The following is an 18,760-nucleotide window of genomic DNA, read 5'->3' on the forward strand; positions in this document are numbered from 1 at the left end:
GATTAGTATATTTCTCTCTTAAGTAAATTCAGCAGGAATTTTGACATGAATAAGAGAGAAGAACTTTCATTTAACGTTCTGATTTGTACCTCATTTACACCTGGTCCTTTGGAAAAATTAAAGAATTAATGAGTACCCTAAGATAATGTTATACTATTTTAAATTTTCTTTCTAAATATATGTAATGTGTAAGTCCTGAACCATAGTTAAATTAACATGTGTGACTGACAGAGATTAAGGAAGTTTCTTTGAGATGGTTTTCAGAAAGAATATCAGACATTTTTAGGCCCATACTTTACAACAATAGTTCATTTCCTTAGTCAACAATTGTAGTTAATTTCCAAAGTAGTTGGTTATTATGAATAATACCTAACTCTAACCTTTAGTGCCAGGTTGAGACAGTTATTTTTAAGAGGGCTTAATTCATCTTCACAATAAAGATCTTAAAGCTCGAATGAACAAGTAGTCACTTATTTCTAATAACCGTCTGATACCAAATATATTCCACTATTATAAAAAAATTTTGAATCATTTCTTGGAGATTATTTTAGTAGGATCTGACCTCTATAAACATTTATGTGTTAGACATATGTGATAAAAACAAATGACAGAGGTTGAGGACCTGTTGCATATAAAAACAAAATGAAAATAATAAAACAATTTAAAGATGCTTGTAAGGAAAACTGTATGGTTTGACTATTGAAAATGAAGCATTACCCTGGCCAGCAATGCTCAGTGGTTAGAGCCTTAGCCACAAACCAAAGGGTCTCGGGTTCCATTCCTGGTAGTGCACATACCTTGGTTGCAGGTCGGGGCACATGCGGAGGCAACCAATCGATGTGTCTCTCTCACAAATCAATGAAAACAAATGTCTCGGGTAAGGATTAACAAAAAGAGAAAATGAAGCACTCACTTCTTCATTGACAAATTTCCACTCCTGCTTCAGTTCTTCACACCACATCTCCCATTCTTTAGCAACTTCCAGCAAACTCAGCCATTTCTCCCACAGAGCCAACACGATTCTGAGCAAACCTATGCCGTCATTATCTGTGAATGTGGGTCTCAGGTGTCTGAGCACCTGTCGTAGTTTCATAAACTCTTCTTTAATTGATATGAGATTTGACACCAAGGCCTTGGGAAAGAAAAGGGGTAAGAAGAATATAATGTCTACTGATCTTTCTGAACGTCACAAACTTTTAAAAATCTTGAATAGGAAATGATTTTACATCATCCACAAGTATTTTGTGATCAATTTTTTAGTCCTTTTGAAAGCCCATTTGAGACAGATGAGAATTACCTATGTATTACTGTATTGCGCGTGAATTTGAAACTATGGGGACAAACAATGACCCATAAGCCAATTTTTCCAAGTAAGATATGCTTTTAAAGGTTAAAAATCTTAAAAGTTCCCTCTGTTATTATACTGTCAGTCTCATATTTTACTAGGAAGTTAATTTGCACAATACACTGCATCAACCACCAAGACTTCAGTTCGGTTTTTTGTTTTGTTTTGGGATGGATAGTAAGCACAGACTATTCAGAATGTTCTCAACCAAATCCTAATAACATAATACCATAGACTCTAACAGATGACAGTAAGCAAAAACTAAAACTGCTGAGGATAGCATATAAGAAGTAACCGGAAGTTAGCACTTATGACAACTGCATTAAATTCTATGTCATCCATCCAGCAAGGTCCTACAAAATAATACGAAGGGTCAAGCTTTAGAAAAAGTGAGCAATAAGGACAGTATGCCACTCAGGAGAGGACTGTCCTGTGAGCCCAACTACGGATTAAGTCTCAGAACCGTTGCTTCATTTTCCCCCTTGGCTTTTGGTTGGAAGAATTTTCTTGAGTTTGGTACAAGTCAGGCTGAAGCTTGCTGTGGGGCGTAACAGAGCCACGTTCCCTGCTGCCCCCACCAGCTTTCTGCCACTCTATTGCGCCCCGTCTTCCTGGAGATTTGCAAACCTGTTACCTTGCTCTGTTCCAAGCGTTCTAAAGCTTCTTTATAGGACACTGGCAGCGGGGCCATGGACTGCGCAAGAACTGCTTCCGTTCGGCTGAGGTCAGTGCCGATCTTCTCTTTAAGGTTCCCGTAGCATTTGTAATTCTCGAGACACCTAGTGGGTTAGGGGGCAAAGTGATATTACATTTTATCTAGTGCCATATATTCTGAACATCCCAGGGTAAATTTGAACACGTAATAAAAAAACAGAATGTAATTCTCTTTTTTGTTATTCAGGAGATTTCAACAGATTTTCATCGACTACCTTCTCCTCACAGGGAGCTGCATAAGACTTTTAAAACTGGAAACTTTAACAGGCAGGTAAAGCTGATCTCAAAACACCTAAGTTGGAAAAATGTTCATATCTTTTGATCATTAATTTTACTTTTGCAATTTATTTTAAGGAATTAATCCCAATACAGTATAGTATTAAGAAATTTATCCTGAACTTTTTGCACAGTAAAATATTTTTACTTATTAGACTATTAACTAAAATGGCAAAATTGAAACACACTCTATGTGTAACAAAAGATAAAGCTGAGTAAATTACAACAATCTATTTTATAAAATATTATATAGAAATTCTAATTACTTTTATAGAGCTTTTGTTACAATAAGAAAAAGAGCTCATGTTATAAAGTAAAAGGCAGCATATTTTTTATACAGCATAATGCTGTGATATATTAAAAAACACTGTGAATAAAATTATGTATACAAAATAGATACAGCCTACATTCCCCACAGAAGACAATTAAAAATTCAAGTATCAAGTATTTTTTAAATTCTTAAAACACAATAATAAACTGGCAAGGAATTAAGAAATATTTAGAGGCTCCGCACCAAGTAAAAGCTTAGAGAAATAAGCTAAGCTGTAGGGCTGTTTTCACTTGGAGGGTATTTGCTGCAGTTTAGTTTTATTGACCTCCTCCTGGAATGCTGGGGACAGAGGATAAAGCCTATAAAGACATTGGTAACACATACAACCACAAAAGCCCAACCTCCAAACTATAGAATAAATCCCTACAAATCAATAAGAAAAAGATGGACAACCTTATAAAAATTGAGTAAAATCTTGAATAAGTATTTCTCAGAAGAGGAAACATAAGTAACCAAGAAATATTTTTTTTAAAAAAGAGGCTCAAATTCATTAGCAATAATAGAGATGCAAACTAAAACCACAATAAAATATCACTTCTCACCCATCAGAATGGCAAAATTTAAATCCCACAACCTCAAGTGTTGGCAAGGAAATAGGACAATTGTAACACAGATATGCTATTCGATAAACTAAAAAAAAAAAAAAATGAATTAAATCATATGGAATGAAAATGTAAGGTGTGTGACCCGGCAACCACAACCCACAGGGAGATCTTGCATTTAAAAATGTTCCTGGTAGAACTTTTGTGAATGCAAACGCTAGAAACAACCCAAATGCTTATCACAGCTGGGTGACCGAATTTTACTACAGACAAGAACATGAATAAACTTCAGGATCATAATGATGATTTTGAAGTCACAGAAGAATACACATGCATGAAAACGGAACACAAACACATAGTAAAAACATTTTAAAGGGCAAAGAAATGACAAACTATTTAGGATAAAGATTACTTGTGTTACTTCTGAGAGGAGCGGGAAGGAGCACGCAAGAGAATTAAAAAGTCATGATGATTACCTTTGAACCTCTGGGTACAAGGCTGTTTGCTTTATCATTCTTCTTTACACCATATGCACTTTTATAAACATTCCGTTGTATGTACTCAATATCAAATATAAAATACAGTAAAATATTTGGTTTTCTTTAGATAGTATTTTTTTAACTTTTCCATATTTTCCAAATTATTTCTGTGTACATGCTAATTGTAAAGAAATCTATACTTTATGTTCTTAAAAGCATTGCAAAGAAGTACCCACCTTTCTATTTCCGCTTCCTTTACTTTGACTGCCTCCCTCAGGGCTGAGTTCTTAGAAACCAGTTCCTGCAAAGTGCACTGAAGTTGTACTTGGGCGTCAGGGCTGGAGATGGCCCCCAGTTTCTCACTGAGGCTCTGGATGTCTGTTATTGTGGATTCCAATTCCTCCTGTTTCCCACGAGGCAACTCCAGTGATTCTTCTGGATGATCCAGGTCTACTCTATGGGTTGCAACAATGGCTTCAAGGGCAGCAACGACCCCCATTGCCCTGGAAACTGCCTCATTGTAGCGGGTCATGTTTTCATGAGCATCATTCAAGACATTCTGGTGAAAAGGAGATTAAATGCTATGACAAAACTGTCAAGATATCTGGGACTTTTGTCATTCTTGACTTTTTGTGGTGCATTCATAATATATAACCTTAGGTCTTATAAGAGTTAGCATCTCATACTTTTAGTTTGACAAGTATTTAAAAATCCTATATAATAAAAGGCTAATATGCAAATTGGCTGAACGGTGGAACAACTGGCCACTATGATGAACGCTGACCACCAGGGGACAGATGCTCAACACAGGAGCTGTCCCCTGGTGGTCAGTGGGCTCTCACAGGGGGAGTGCCGCTCAGCCAGAAGCCTGCCTCTGCGGCAGTCAGACATCCCCTGAGAGCTCCTGGACTGCGAGAGGGTGCAGGCTGGGCTGAGGAATGCCCCCACCTCCCCCCAGTGCACAAATTTTGTGCATCGGGCCTCTAGTGTTTACATAAAAAAAAGTGTTTCCAGATTTGCTAAGGAAACCGAATCCAAATTCAAAAATAAGCCTCATGAATCATGTCTAATAGTATATGTTCCTGCTCTTATATTAGACATGAATTAAATAATGGAACATACTTAATGTATAGAACCTTAATCAATACTTGTGAAAAAAAAGATGAAAAGAAAGTAAACAAAGAACTCCAGACCTCTTGTGTTTTTAAATTAATAGTTATGCCACCAACTTTAGTTTTGAGAATCTCAGTTAGTGTCTTCTCATTGAAATAACAAATAGTTGAAATAAATAACTTTAAAGGTCCCTTCCAGTCCAGCACTAATCTTATGATTTGGGGGATTCATGTACCTTGTTTCTGGAAAATGTATTAAATCAAGTGGAGAAGGATTCAGAGAACAGACTTGTGGTTGTCAGAGGCGTTCGGGTTGAAATGAGTGAAGCAGGGGTCAAAAGCTATAAACTTCCAGTTACAAAATAAGTCGTGGGATGTAATGTATAGCATAGTCACTCTAGTTACCAATACTGTGCTGCATATTTGAAATTGCTAAGAGAGTAGATCTTATAAATTCTCATCACAAGAAAAAAATGTAACTGTGGTGGTAGCTGTTAACTAGACTTACTGTTAACAATATGTACAAATACAGAATATGCTGTACACACAAAACTAATACATGTCAATTATACATCAATAAAAACATTAAGTAGGAAAGTACTCTCAATTTGCTCTACATTTGTTAAGTACCAATTTAAAGGACATATTTGGGTTCATAATATGACTTTTCATTTCTAAAGAACTTATACTTATCAAAGTAGTGACAATATATTACCTAATAACTATGTGAATTAAAAAAAGGAGTTAAGTTCCATATTCTATAAATGTAATGTGATAATTCTGAAAACACAGTAAAAGGTATTATATTAAGCACAGTGTGTTCCAATGATGCCTAAGCCATCTACGCTATTAATGCAGGAAAAGAGGGGGTATGCTGGAGTCACTCTGCAACAGAGGTCAGCAAACTTTTCGTGCAAAGGGTCGGACTAAATATATGAGGCTTTGCCAGCCATCTACACTAATAAAAGAGTAAGATGCAAATTGACCATACCTTCGTGATGCCCACCAGCCAATCAGGAGTAAGTATGCAAATTAACCCAACAAAGATGGTGGGTTAATTTGCATACACAGGTGCCGAGCAGCCAGGGGCGTTCTGCACCACCCCAGCCACTCCTGGCCTCTGGGCAGCGTGGGAAGGCGGAAAGGCGGCTCCGGGCTGGAGTGGAAAGGCGGCTCTGGGCCAGAGCGAAAAGGCGGTTCCGGCCAGAGCGAAGGTGGTGCTGGCAGCCAGGGGAAGGAAGGCCCATTCTTGCACGAATCTTTGTGCATCGGGCCTCTAGTCCTATATAATAAAGAGCTAATATGCAAATGGTCATCACACCCTCACGTCGTCACACCCTCATGCCATCACGCTGTACTGCTCAGTCACTCAACACTGGGGAGAAAGGAATGGGGACCAGCCAGGCACAAATGAGCTCAAGAGAGGAATGGGGACCAGCCAGGCTGCAGCCCAGGAGAGAGACAAGTCGCCCGCCCCGTGGTCCCGGGCACCAGCGGCTGTGCCTGCACCTGTGGCCCAGGAGAAGGACAAGCCACCTGCCCCACAATCCCAGGCACCTGCGGCTTCAGCCTGGGCGAAGCCACCTGCCCACGGTCCCCTGCGGCTGTGGCCAGCCTGGGCGAAGCCGGCCTGGGTCCTGGGTGCCTGCGGCCAGCCAGAGGGAGGGAAGCCCAGGTGCATGCGACCAGCCAGAGGAGGGAATCCTGGGTCCCAGGTGCAGGGCGAGGCAGAGGCGGTTAGGGACGATCAGGCCAGCAGGGGAGCAGTTAGGGACGATCAGGCCGGTAGGGGTGGTTAGGAGTGATCAGGCAGGCAGGCAGAGGGGTTGGGGGTGATCAGGCAGGCAGGCAGGCGAGCAGTTAGGAGCCAGTGGTCCTGGATTGCAAGAGGCAGTTGGACATCCCTGAGGGGTCCCAGATTGGAGAGGGTGCAGGCCAGGCTGAGGGACCGCCCCCCTCCATGCACAAATTTCATGCACTGGGCCTCTAGTCTATAATAAAAGTATAATATGCTAATTAGACCAGATGACCTTCTGGACGAAGCTGGGGCTGTGAGGGAAGCCTGGGTCCTGGGTGCCAGAGGGAAGCTGGTGCGGCAGCCGGGGGAAGGAAGGCCTACTCTTGCACGAATTTCGTGCATCGGGCCTCTAGTCTGGACTATAACAGCTACTCAGTCCTTTGGTTGTAGCACAGAAGCAGCCACAGACCATCCATAAAGGAATGGGGCAGGGCTATGTTCCAAAGAAACTTGATTTACAAAATCAGACACTGTGGGCAGACCTGGCACGTGAGCCTTAACTTGATGACTCGTGCTCTAAACCCAGACCGATCTCAAGTTGATTCCTGGTTCTGTTCTAAGGCCCTGAGAAAAGTCTTGATGTTTCTGAAGTTCAGTTTCCTGATTTTAAAATGGGGTCAATAATAGGGGCCACTTCACAGAGTTGCTGCGATGATTAAAGGTAAATGTTCAGCACATTGCAAGTTCTAAGTAAATGTTATTATTATTTGTGTTTTTTTCCTCCACACCATATTTCTCCCACCCGGCCCTATCGGTTCCAGAACACAAACAAAAAAACTTTGTTCTGAGCAACAGAGGTTGTTTAGGGATATAGAAATAAAGGTGTCAAACTTGACTTTTCCAAATGATAAGGCATTGTATTTAGATGTAGGAGGAGTCGGGATTACAAACTGGCTCTTAGCAAATGGCTGTTCTCCCGTGGAGGATTTGCCTGTAAAATTTCTAACTTCTTGAGAAGTGCAGATATCAACTAGAGCAAAACATCAAATCATGAAATAAAGATAGGTGCATTAACCGCCTGATTTTAAAGAGACTTACTGTGCGCATATCAATGCTTGCATTAAGCTGACCGTGCAGCTCTTCAATGTCACGTAATTTCGTCTCCACATCACTAGCTGCAGAAGAGGTTTTCTCTCTTTGCTTCTCAGTAACAGTTACACCTTTAATGCCACACATTTCTGCCCGAACTCGTTCTTGAAACGCTTCGCAATCATCCATTTCCTTTTGAATATGTTCCATTTTCAAATTTATAAGTAAAGGCTGCTGTAACTGAGATTTTATCTGGTTCAAAGCATGGAAGGAATTTTCTAGTTTCTCCTGAAAACTCTCTTCATCCATTTCCTTTGGTTGGGATTCTAGTACTATATTTTGGAGAACCTTACGCAACTTATCATTTTCTTCTGCATGCAGCTTTGTTTGTAGTAGCTCTTCCTCTTTGAAGGAGTCATCAAAGGCCTTATTTTCACTTAATTTCTTCACGATCTCATGATACAAGCACATGGCTCTCTCGATTCTCTGACTCAACATCTGAGCACCGAGCAGACGGCTTTCCGGAGAAGTAGGAGGGGTTGTTAGTACTGCTTCGGCCCTTTTCTTAATCTGCAAATCCATCGCCCTCAATTTACTTAGCGATGCTTGATATTTGCCACATTCTGCCATAAATGTGTCCAACTGCTTAATTTTTCCTTCGAGTTCTCTCTCTTTTTCAAATACTTGGGATCGTAACATGTCAAGCTGGGAGCAATCCCAGTGGAGTCCCAGGGAGTCAAACGCTTCTTTGAGTCTCAGTGCTTGTCGGATGCTGGACTGAACACCCCGGAGGCGCCCCTGGAGGCCACGGAGCCCCCCCTCCGCACCCCCATTCACTTCTTGACTCAGGAGCAGCTCATTGTGCTGTATGTTATCAAGCTCCTTCTGAAGCGCAGATGTCTGCTCATGGAATTCTCTGGAAAATTGTATCTTGTGTTCTACCTCATTGCATTTATGCTGAATGAATCTCTGTGTTCTGCTGGCTCTGGTCTCCAGACTTCTCAACTGATCGTCCAGAAATAGTCTTTCAAACACACTTAGGTCCTTACAGAGGCGCGCGAGCTCCTGAAGATGCGCCGAGAGTCCACTCGCGATTTCTTGCAATTCCTCCTGAGACGCGGTCAGCGCCCCTCGCTGATGCCGCAGTTCCGCTTCGGTGGAGGTTGTTCCCACTTGGGGAATTATCCGTGTCTCATTTCCTTGGAGTGAGAGCTGAACTTTCCCTATTTCTGCAACAAACGTGCTTCGTTCTTCCAATTTAAGTTCCAACAGCTGCGATCTTTGAGTGGATTTCAAAACGAGCATTTGGCACTGACCTTGTAAGTCCTGGAGGAGGTGATGCAGTTCCTCGCGCTCGCAGGCGGGCAGGTCGGGGATGCTCTCCTGCGCGTCTTCCGCCAGCGCCTCCAGCGCCCGCTGCTGACCCAGAATGCCGTCGTGCCTCACTTTGCATTTTCGGATCTGGGAAAGGATGCCGTCTGGTAGGAGGGAAATGGTGGCATCGAGCTCACCTAACTGGTTCTTCACCCATAAGATGGTCTCTTTCACCTTGTTCCTTATCTCACTCTTCTTGATCTCACTGTCCGCCTCTATGTTTAATGGCTCCGATGCTTCCAATTGCTTCTGCAAATTATTTATCGCATCTTCCAAAATCTTCTTTTCTTTTTCTCCCCAAATCCTCTTCATCTGAAGTTCGGCTCTCGCCTTTAAAACAGAAAACCTATGCTTGACAGCCTGGAGGTCAGTAGCCAAGGCAACCGTGCCGGTGCCCCTTTCCTGTCCCTCCGGGGAGCCCAGCCTCAACCGGAGACGCTGGTGCTGCTGCTGCAGAGAGATGCCCAGCTCTTGGACCTCACTCATGAGAAACGTCAGCTCCTCCTGCTCCATCACGTGCTGAGAATACTTCCTGTGGACCAGCTGTTCTGCTTGTTTCCACCCCTGTTCAAGTTGCCTGACCTGGCTTTCCAACAACTTCTTATCCATGTCACTCAGCGAGTTTGATATATTTTCCCATTCAATTTTCAACTTGCTTAAGGAATCTTTCTCTTTTTCTATTGATGCCAGCAATTTTTGAATTTTGGCCACATAGGTTGCACTGTCCAGTGATCCCCTAGAAAAAAGAAAAAAAATGGAGCTTGTTAACATTTCTTTTTTTTTTTTTAAAAATATATCTTTATTGATCTCAGAGAGGAAGGGAGAGGAAGAGAGAGATAGAAACATCACTGATGAGAGAGAATCACTGATCGGCTGCATCCTGCACGCCCCCCACTGGGGATCGAGCCCGCAACCCTGGGCATGTGCCCCTGACTGGAATAGAACCCGGGACCCTCTGGTCCACAGGCCGATGCTCTATCCACTGAGCCAAACCAGCCAGGGCTTGTTAATATTTCTTATAAATCAACCTGAGGTTAGATGTCATCTAAAGAAATTAGTTCTGTTTTGAACTCATAGAAGAAAAGATTAGGTTGTCTATAAGAGCATTCTGTCTTTAAAGTAAAATCAGAATCTTGGCTTTCAATTAGTTTGTGAGGGCTTGTTTACAAAATGAGCATCATAAAAATGTAGAAACACAGGAAAAGAGTGAAGAGTGAAGGGAACAATGTATTTGTAAAAGTACTCTGTAAAGTCCTTGCACAAAGTTCTTTTTAATAATGAAAAATTGTTTACACATTAAGACTATATCTAGTACCATTTACCATCATTTTCAAAGCCAAAAGGAATACATTTTGTTTTCAAAGAAACCAATACAATACATATATATTAAATATGTTCCAAATAATTTACACCAATTATGCTGATATGAAATAATTATACACATTAATATTTTCACTCCCATAAATTAGAATAAATTCTTGACCAAAAGAATACTGAGCCAACCAGCATGGCTCAGCAGTTGAGCATCAACCTATGAACCAGGAGGTCACAGTTCAATTCCCAGGCAGGGCACATGCCTTGCTGGCTCGATCACTAGTGTGGGGTGTGCAGGAGGCAGCCAATTAATGATTCTCTCTCATCATTGATGTTTCTATCTCTCTCTCCATCTATCTTCCTCTCTAAAATCAATTTAAAAAATTTTTTAAAATACCGAATTCCACAGAACTTTAACATATTTTGCAGATATTTTCAGTGGGAATTAGATGTTAAACAAATTAACTTATAAAGTTAATATAATTTAATTATAAAATTAATATAATTTATATGCTTTTGTTTTGCATGAAACCAACAACGTTTTCTTCAATGGCTTCCATATGGAATGAATTTTCACACGTAGTATTAAAATCATATTATTTATAGTATAAAGTCTTAAAACCTTGGGCCTGCCCTGACTGGCGTGGGTCAGTGGTTGGAGCATCAGCCCATGTACCAAAGGTCGTGGGTTCAAGTCTCAGTCAAGGACACGTACCTTGGCTGCAGGTTCAATCCCGCATCCCAACTGTGGCACGAAAGGGAGGCAACCAATCGATGTGTCTCTCTCACATCAATGGTTGTCTCTCTTTCCCCTCTCCTTTCTCCCCACTCCTTTCCACTCTCTCTAAAAAAGCAATTGAAAAAATATATCCTGTGAGGATATATTAACAAAAAAATTAAAAACAAACAAACAAAAACCACCTGGGGGCCTGTTCAGGGTAATAGAGCCTGTGTTTGAATAAAATGAACTCAAGTCTTAAATTCTTACACTTACACTTTTAGACTTTCCTTCTCTGTCAACAAGACTTTCAGCGAGGATTCGCTAGCAGCAAGGTGTTCCTGAAAATCTTTCAGAAGACGACATTGGCGTTCTCTGTTTTTCTTCAAAGCAGTAAGTGCCTGGAGCAGACTGTCCCAGGGCTGCGCTGACTTCCTTGGACTGTGGAGAGCCAAGGCACTGGTTTCTGTGGTGCTGGGATAGTCCGTTGGTTCCAGGGGTTCAATGGCTGCTTTCTTTGCTTCCAATTGGGCATATAATTCCTAAACAACAAGTCAAGGAAATCAGTAAGCATACACTCGCTTATTCGCTCACTCACTCATTCATTTTCTTTCCCATCCTTTTTCCTTCCAATAACGCACTCTATCCCAAGATGTTTTAAAGGTTTCATTTGGACACAGAGAAAGTTAAGTCCTGATGTTTAAAAGGGCTTTTTCTCTTCAATTAAGCTAAAATCTAGACTCAAACTCACCACGGGTCTGGCATTTAATAGCATTAGATCACCCCATTGTGTTAAGAGGTTCTGCAATGTTGAAAGGAAGATTTATTTTTATTATTTACATACATTCTCCCTTCTCTTGTCTTAGATACATGTTTTCTATTATAGAAACTTGGTTAAAATTGTAGGGGTCGTTTTTAAAAACATAGCTATGTATTGCCCTATTAGATTATTTTATATAGCTATTAGCACATAAATACATAAACAAAGCTTTGTAAACAGAGCTGTAAAAACAAAGAAGCAGTACCCCATAATGTTGATAATTAGAAAAATAAAAGGAATTTGTCAAAATCTGAAGAATACATAAGAATAAGAAAAGGAATGATAACAAGTCAGAATCTCTGCATTTTGTTACTGAATAAGTAAGTTTTTAGGAACTTTGTGAAACAGAAAGAACACTAATGTTCATTAAACTCTTCCACTTTTTAAATGGGAAGATTTATAAAACTTACTGATTAGTACATAATTATAGAGTTACCAAATTGATCATCAGGCAAAGGTTAAATAAGACTTTTCACTCCGTGCAAGCAAGTTTTTGGTAATTACAATACATTGTATTGCACTGGATAAATAATGCAATCATGTTGTCAGTGTTTTTCTTGTTTCCGTACCTCTATCTCTTTTAATTGTTCATTTCTTAACATGACATCTAATTCTAAAGGTTGATTTTGCAGCTCATTGACTTTCTGCTCATCTTCAGTGTTTTTCATGCTTTCTTGAACATCGAGAGAAAGTTGTTTTGACAAAAGCATCTCCACAGCTGAATTCTGAAAACATAAAAAGATTAATTGCTGAGCAGTCTACCTTCCAAATAAATAACTTTTCTTTTTCTTGATGAAAGCATGGCAATTTCTTCCGTTAACTCAAAGACTTTTTATTCTTTTTTGTTTTAACTCAAAGACTTTTTTAAAAAGTATATTTGAGCACTATCCAAGATAATTTTTCCATGCAATATTTAATGCTGATATCAGTATCCCGAGAAAAATTAAACCTTTTTGACAAAACAGTATGGCATTTAGCAGTGCTCAATTGTATACAGAGGTATAATCTATATAGTCAAAGAAAGAAAACAGATATAGAAAAAGGAAAAAAAGTTCCAAAGTTTATACTTAGTATTCAAAAGGATGCGGAGGGCAGGGCAAATAATAGGCATTCAATGTTACCTATTGATAGTTTAAAGTAATAACTGGATAAACAGAGGAAACACCAAGACTTCATGATATTAAGAATGAATTAATTATGCCTTATATCAACCAGAAGTAAGAATTTCACAGCCCGAGTAAGGCAGAACAGGATACATACACACACACACACACATATGTGTATATATATATATAATATATATACACACACACACACACACACACATACACACATATATGTATATATGTGTGTGTGTATATATATATATATATTAAATACTATATATATATATATATGGAGTAATTTAATCTTTTCTGAAATCTCTAAGAACTTAAGATTCTCAATAGGGTAGAGGGGCATCTGCATTCATTTATTCATTCTTCCAACAAATATTTGTTGAGCACTTACATGTAGTAGGCACCATATGACAGTAATTTTAAAGATTTCCATCATTTTGCTAAGGTGTTAGTTGTTATTTTCAGGTTACTTGATAAATGAAATACCATTTAATTCTGCTATATACTTTCATGTCAGTAAAATATTTGAGGTTTCAAGTCTATCCAACAAAGCTGAATTTGTTGTCTTAAAAACACTGCCTACGTAGTAGTGTCAGATGTTAACAATAGGGAACTTTTGAAGGACACCTGGGAACTTTCTGTACTATCTTTGCAACTTTCCTGTCAATGTGAAAACTATTCTAAAATGAAAAGTTTATTTAAATAAAACAGATACCGTCTGGAGCGTCACCAATACTAACTGGTTAAAAAAAAAAAAAAATTCCCCTGACCAGTGTCACTTGTTTTGAAGTACTTAGTTACCACTTAGCACAAGTCACTTCTTTAAAGCGGCTTCACATGATTGAAATGATCTTGGCAATTTCCTCCAGTTCAGCAATTCATTGTGGCTCATCTCAGGGGGAAAGACCTGGGAAGCTGTGGGAGGAAAGGGGAGACGCCTCACCCCAAGCTTCATTGGCCAATGGGGCTCTTTGCCACGAGCCACAGTATAGGAGGTGGACAGACGCTTGCCTCTCTCCCACCTGATGGCTACTAGTAAGAGTATCCCCACACTCCACAGGTGAATGAGAGCTAAAGGCCTAGCCCTAGACTCTAAGAAAACTTGACTTCTAATGATCTACTGAGAATTCACAGCCCTTGGTCTCTCTTACCTGGTGGACGAGTGATGAGAACTAGTAACACTTGTAACATGTCATCTGTAATCCGTCCTCACTGGTCAGAAAGAGCATTCTGAAAACCCCGACATTACCCCAAAACACCATTGTTTACCAACCCCCAAAGCCATGTTTCCACTTGGAAACCAACAGAGCCCCTCAAACGGCCATTTCAAATGTACAAGGTAACATTCCTTTGCTCGTGCCAGAGGGGCTGGAACACAGAGTCAAGGTCGTGATTGGCTCCTGGAAAGGTTCTTTCATACCAGTCACCTTGGCTAGGTTCTCCTTTGATTTTGCGGGTTTACTTGAAATATTTCATTGAGAGTTATAAGCTATTTCAAACATACTTAAAAGAACTAAATATAACAGATATGCATTACCCACAACACAAATATGTATGTGATATAATTTCCCATATTAAAAATATAACTTAAAGCCCAATCTCCATCCTTGTTTCATCTCTTCTCCCCCAGAACTAACCACTAAAGTCCACACATTTAAAAAAAATCTTTATTGTTGTGAGTATTATAGATGTCCCTTCCCCCACTCCCCGCCGCGCCCTGCCCCTCCCCACACTATTGTCTGTCCATGGGTATGCATATAAATTCTTTGGTTAATCTCTTCCCACCCCCTCCATCTTCTTCCCCCTGAGATTTGTCCATCTGTTCCATATTTCTATGCCCCTGGTTTTATTTTATTCATCAATTTATTTTGTTCCTTAGCTTCTACATATACATGAGATCATGTGATATTTGTCTCTCTCTGACTAGCTTATTTCGCTTAGCATAAGTTTTTATTTTATTTTAAATATATTTTATTGATTTTTTTTACAGAGAGGAAGGGAGAGGGAGAGAGAGTTAGAAACATCAATGAGAGAGAAACATCAATCAGCTGCCTCCTGCATCCAAGGTACATGCCCTTGACCGGAATCGAACCTGGGACCCTTGAGTCCGCAGGCCGACGCTCTATCCACTGAGACAAAGCAGCCAGGGCAGCATAAGTTTTTATACTTTCAATACATATATTAGTATTTATACAATATTGTTTTTATGTATTTTTAATTCTTATAAAATTGGAATCATGTATGGACCATTTTATAGTATTCAATTTTCCACTCAGAAGTATGTTTTGAGGTTTATCTAAATTGACATATATAAACCTTGTACAGTCATTTTAGCCTTGTGTGCTATTCTGCTGTTTACATGAACGTGACCTATTTATCAGTCAGTATTTATGCGATAGGTAAGTAATTATGTGAAAATGTAACTATTTTACCTCACTCTACAATGAGGGTTCAGCTAGATATCAAAGTGTGGATTGATAACTATTTTTCTCCCAGCCACACAAAGATGCTATTACATTGTCTTCTGGCTTTCAGTGTTGAGAAATCTGTTGTCAACATAACTGGGTTGTCTTTTTTTCCTCTGGTTGCCTCTGAGATTCTACTTTTAAGCTTTGGTGATTTAATATATAGCTACAATAATTTATTTTTATTTAGCCTGTTCAAGTCTCTAGTTCCTGAATCTAAGGATTCTTATTTTCCCTCAATTCTGGAAAATTTCCCAGTCTTGCTTTGGCTCTATTCTCTCCTCCTAGAACTCATATCAGAATTGTGTTAGACCATCTCAGTACAGACTCTCTTAAAATCTCTTTCTTATTCTCCATCTCTTTAAGCTCCAAGTTAGATTATGGGTAATTTCTCCATCATATATTCTAGCTTCAAGCTGTGTCCAGTTTGCTGATTAATCTGGCCATAGTAATATGAATTTCAATGGCTTTTTTTATTTATTGAAATTTCATATGGTTCTTTTTCAAATCTTCCTTTTTCTCAAAGTATTTTATTCTTTCCTTATGATTTCAAATCCTTCTTTTATATCACTTATCTTTAAAAACATATTATTGCATAATGTCTTCCAGACTGCTACATTATCTCACTTTCTTAAGGTATTAATTCCTCTCCTTTGTAGTGATGCAGACTCTTCTCTGTAGTAGCCATTTGTGTTATGAATTGATTGACTGATACTAATGAATATTTATCAGAAAAAAAAATTTTTTTTTTACTCCACTGTGGGAATCCCTTTGGCCTGATTGGTAAAAGTGACCCCTTAGTGTGGATTTGTGCTTGCTTCTTCCAAGTACCCTGTGGAGGAAGGGAGATAGTTAGATACATAGATACATAGATAGATAGGAAGATAGATAGATAGATGATAGATAGATAGATAGATAGATAGATGATAGACAGACAGACTGACTGGCTAATTTTCATGTTAATTTCTTGACTTGAACTGCTCCACAATGCAAGTAGCATAGATTTGGATTCTAAACCTATTTGAGATATGTATTTAGTTTAGATTTCTCATGAGAGACCTTTTCCTCCCATCTGCAGTCAGAACAAGCTAATCCTAGCCCTTTCCCTAGTCCACCTTTCTCTACTCTCTGGTTAGAGATTTTCTAGTCCAGCTCTCTCCCAGGGGGAAAGGTTCTCAAAAGGTGTCCAGTGGAGGATCCATCCCTGTGCATGGCCTCTCACGAGCCCTCAGGAACTCTGAGTCCTGGGCCACTGATTCTTTCCCTTCCCAATGCCCAAAACAAAACTACGATTAGCATACACTTACGACAAAATATAACTTTTAAACAGTGCAATAAGTGTACGTATTGATCCTCTGATCATAAATGGAATTTTCAAAGTTAATAATAAATTAGAGTGGAAAATTACCATTCTAGCAAAAGACTGGTTGAGTTATATAGCCAACTATGTTTACTTTTTTAAAAAAATTTTAAAAATTTTTTTCATCCACCTAGCTTTCCTTAGAATTTGGCCTGTTTGGAAAAGAATAGGAGGTGAGACGAATATCATCAACTCTCCTTAAGGACAGGACCATGAGATTTTCATCTTTATATCCATTAAGTCACAAAGGAAACATTTTTACTTTAACATTTAAAATACTGAGTTTTAAACAACTGACCACTGTCTCTGGCTTAGCAAATGTATCAGCATCCAAAAGAGGTAGGTCCATACAGCTTCACTCTCCCTTTTCCCATTCGGGGCAATGGTCCCACGGCTATAATAATTCTATGACAGTGATAAGCCCAAAACTATCACTTGTAACCTGCCAACCAACAGTGGGACAGTGTCATACAAGCTCTCCAGGATATATTTCTTCATTCTTTACAGCATTTCAATATAAAGCAGCGAAAACCAATTCTAAGCACAAGCATACATCATCACCATTAGAGACAAAACCGAAAGGCAGATCACCATAGTCTCAGAGGCTGCCTCTTTATCTCAGCATAAAGTCTAAAATGTTCATGCGACCTGTAAAACACTCAGGACTCAGCCAGCCTTGCCTACCTTTCAGGCCTCAAGCAGCCCTTCACCTTCTATGCAGTGGCCTTCCTTCAGTTTCTGACTGCTCATGCTCTCTCCCACGACAAGAGCAAATTCTACTTTTTCTGTCAAAAATGGCCCACACCCAGCCCTGAGCTTGGTTAACTCGGGTCTCAGTTCAAATGTTGTTTCTTTAGAGAAACTCTCCCTGACTACAGTTCAGGTCTGACTCGTTTATTAGAGATGATCATGGAACCGTGCTCCTTCCTTTAGTTCCTGTAATTAGTCTCTCATTAGTTAATTAGTTGACTAATGTATGTCTCCTCCTCTAGACCAGAAGCCCTCTGAGAATAAAGAACATGTCTATTTTTGCTCACCACAGAACTCTCACTGACAGACCAATAAATTTTTACTTAAAGAATGTATATATGAAGTCATGTTAATGAAAAAAAAAGATAATTTCATTCAGTCTTCGACTGTCAAAATTAACAACTTGTGGGCTATAAAGAAGAGCAGGAAGAAATTGAGGATCTGTCAATCTATCTGTCGTTGACCAGACATCTGCCAGGAATGCTGGGAACAGGGTTTGGTTGCGTTTAAAGAGAACAGAGGAGGTTTAAATAAAAATATATTTAAAAAATAAATACCATTATTGGATTATGACCTTTACTTAGGTTTCAATATATCCTATTGAATTTTGGGAGTGCAAAGCCATAATGGACCTAAGAAGCTAATTTTAAGGTTATTAAACCACTCCCTTTAGCAACATCATGTATTTGGATAGAAAGTCTTCAGTATTTTTCCTTTTTTTACTTAATTACTGCTGTTTAAATTCTGTTAAGAGTTTCTTTTACAGATACAACATCAAGAGTCTCACCTACAGGGCCCTGAATCCTTGAAGACATATTTCCTTAGCACTAACATTGGCATTTGAAAGTCTTCTCGTGGCCAGAGAGACGTTCTGTTGCCATTTAACCTTATTGTAGACATTTCTAAAAAACCCTATCTGTTCCTCTAACCCACCATACACTTCTGTTCTAGGAAGGCCACAGAAGTGCACGTTCTCTTCATTCCTGGTGCTAAGAGCTCACACCTGAATGTCTATCCTTTGCGTGTCCCCTGGACCCGGACTGCGAGATGCTGCCTACCAGGGAGACCCTTTCAAATAGAGTTTCCTAGGTGGCTGTTTGGGCCTTTTCCGTTTTAATCTTTTAGCTGATGAGAAAGCACTTTAAGAGCCACAGGAAAATGTACCCATTTGGTTTTTTTTAGAAAAACAAAACAACATTCTTTTTTCTTCTCCCC

The 18,760-nt window shown here is 39.4% G+C and overlaps 1 protein-coding gene across 1 annotated transcript in view; it reads right to left on the bottom strand.

Moving 5' to 3' along the window:
• The window catches only part of SYNE2 (spectrin repeat containing nuclear envelope protein 2), a 307,542-nt gene that overhangs the window by 137,489 nt on the left and 151,293 nt on the right, over nt 1–18,760 (bottom strand). The window contains exons 46-51 of the mRNA XM_054715998.1: nt 12,422–12,577; nt 11,309–11,574; nt 7,636–9,736; nt 3,924–4,246; nt 1,980–2,124; nt 914–1,132 (exon numbers count right to left, since the gene is read on the bottom strand). Coding sequence (XP_054571973.1) covers nt 914–1,132; nt 1,980–2,124; nt 3,924–4,246; nt 7,636–9,736; nt 11,309–11,574; nt 12,422–12,577 — 3,210 coding nt within the window. The remainder of the gene's footprint in view (nt 1–913; nt 1,133–1,979; nt 2,125–3,923; nt 4,247–7,635; nt 9,737–11,308; nt 11,575–12,421; nt 12,578–18,760) is intronic.

The sequence above is a fragment of the Eptesicus fuscus genome, chromosome 5 (assembly GCF_027574615.1).
Source record: "Eptesicus fuscus isolate TK198812 chromosome 5, DD_ASM_mEF_20220401, whole genome shotgun sequence".
Taxonomy (NCBI): Eukaryota; Metazoa; Chordata; class Mammalia; order Chiroptera; family Vespertilionidae; genus Eptesicus; species Eptesicus fuscus.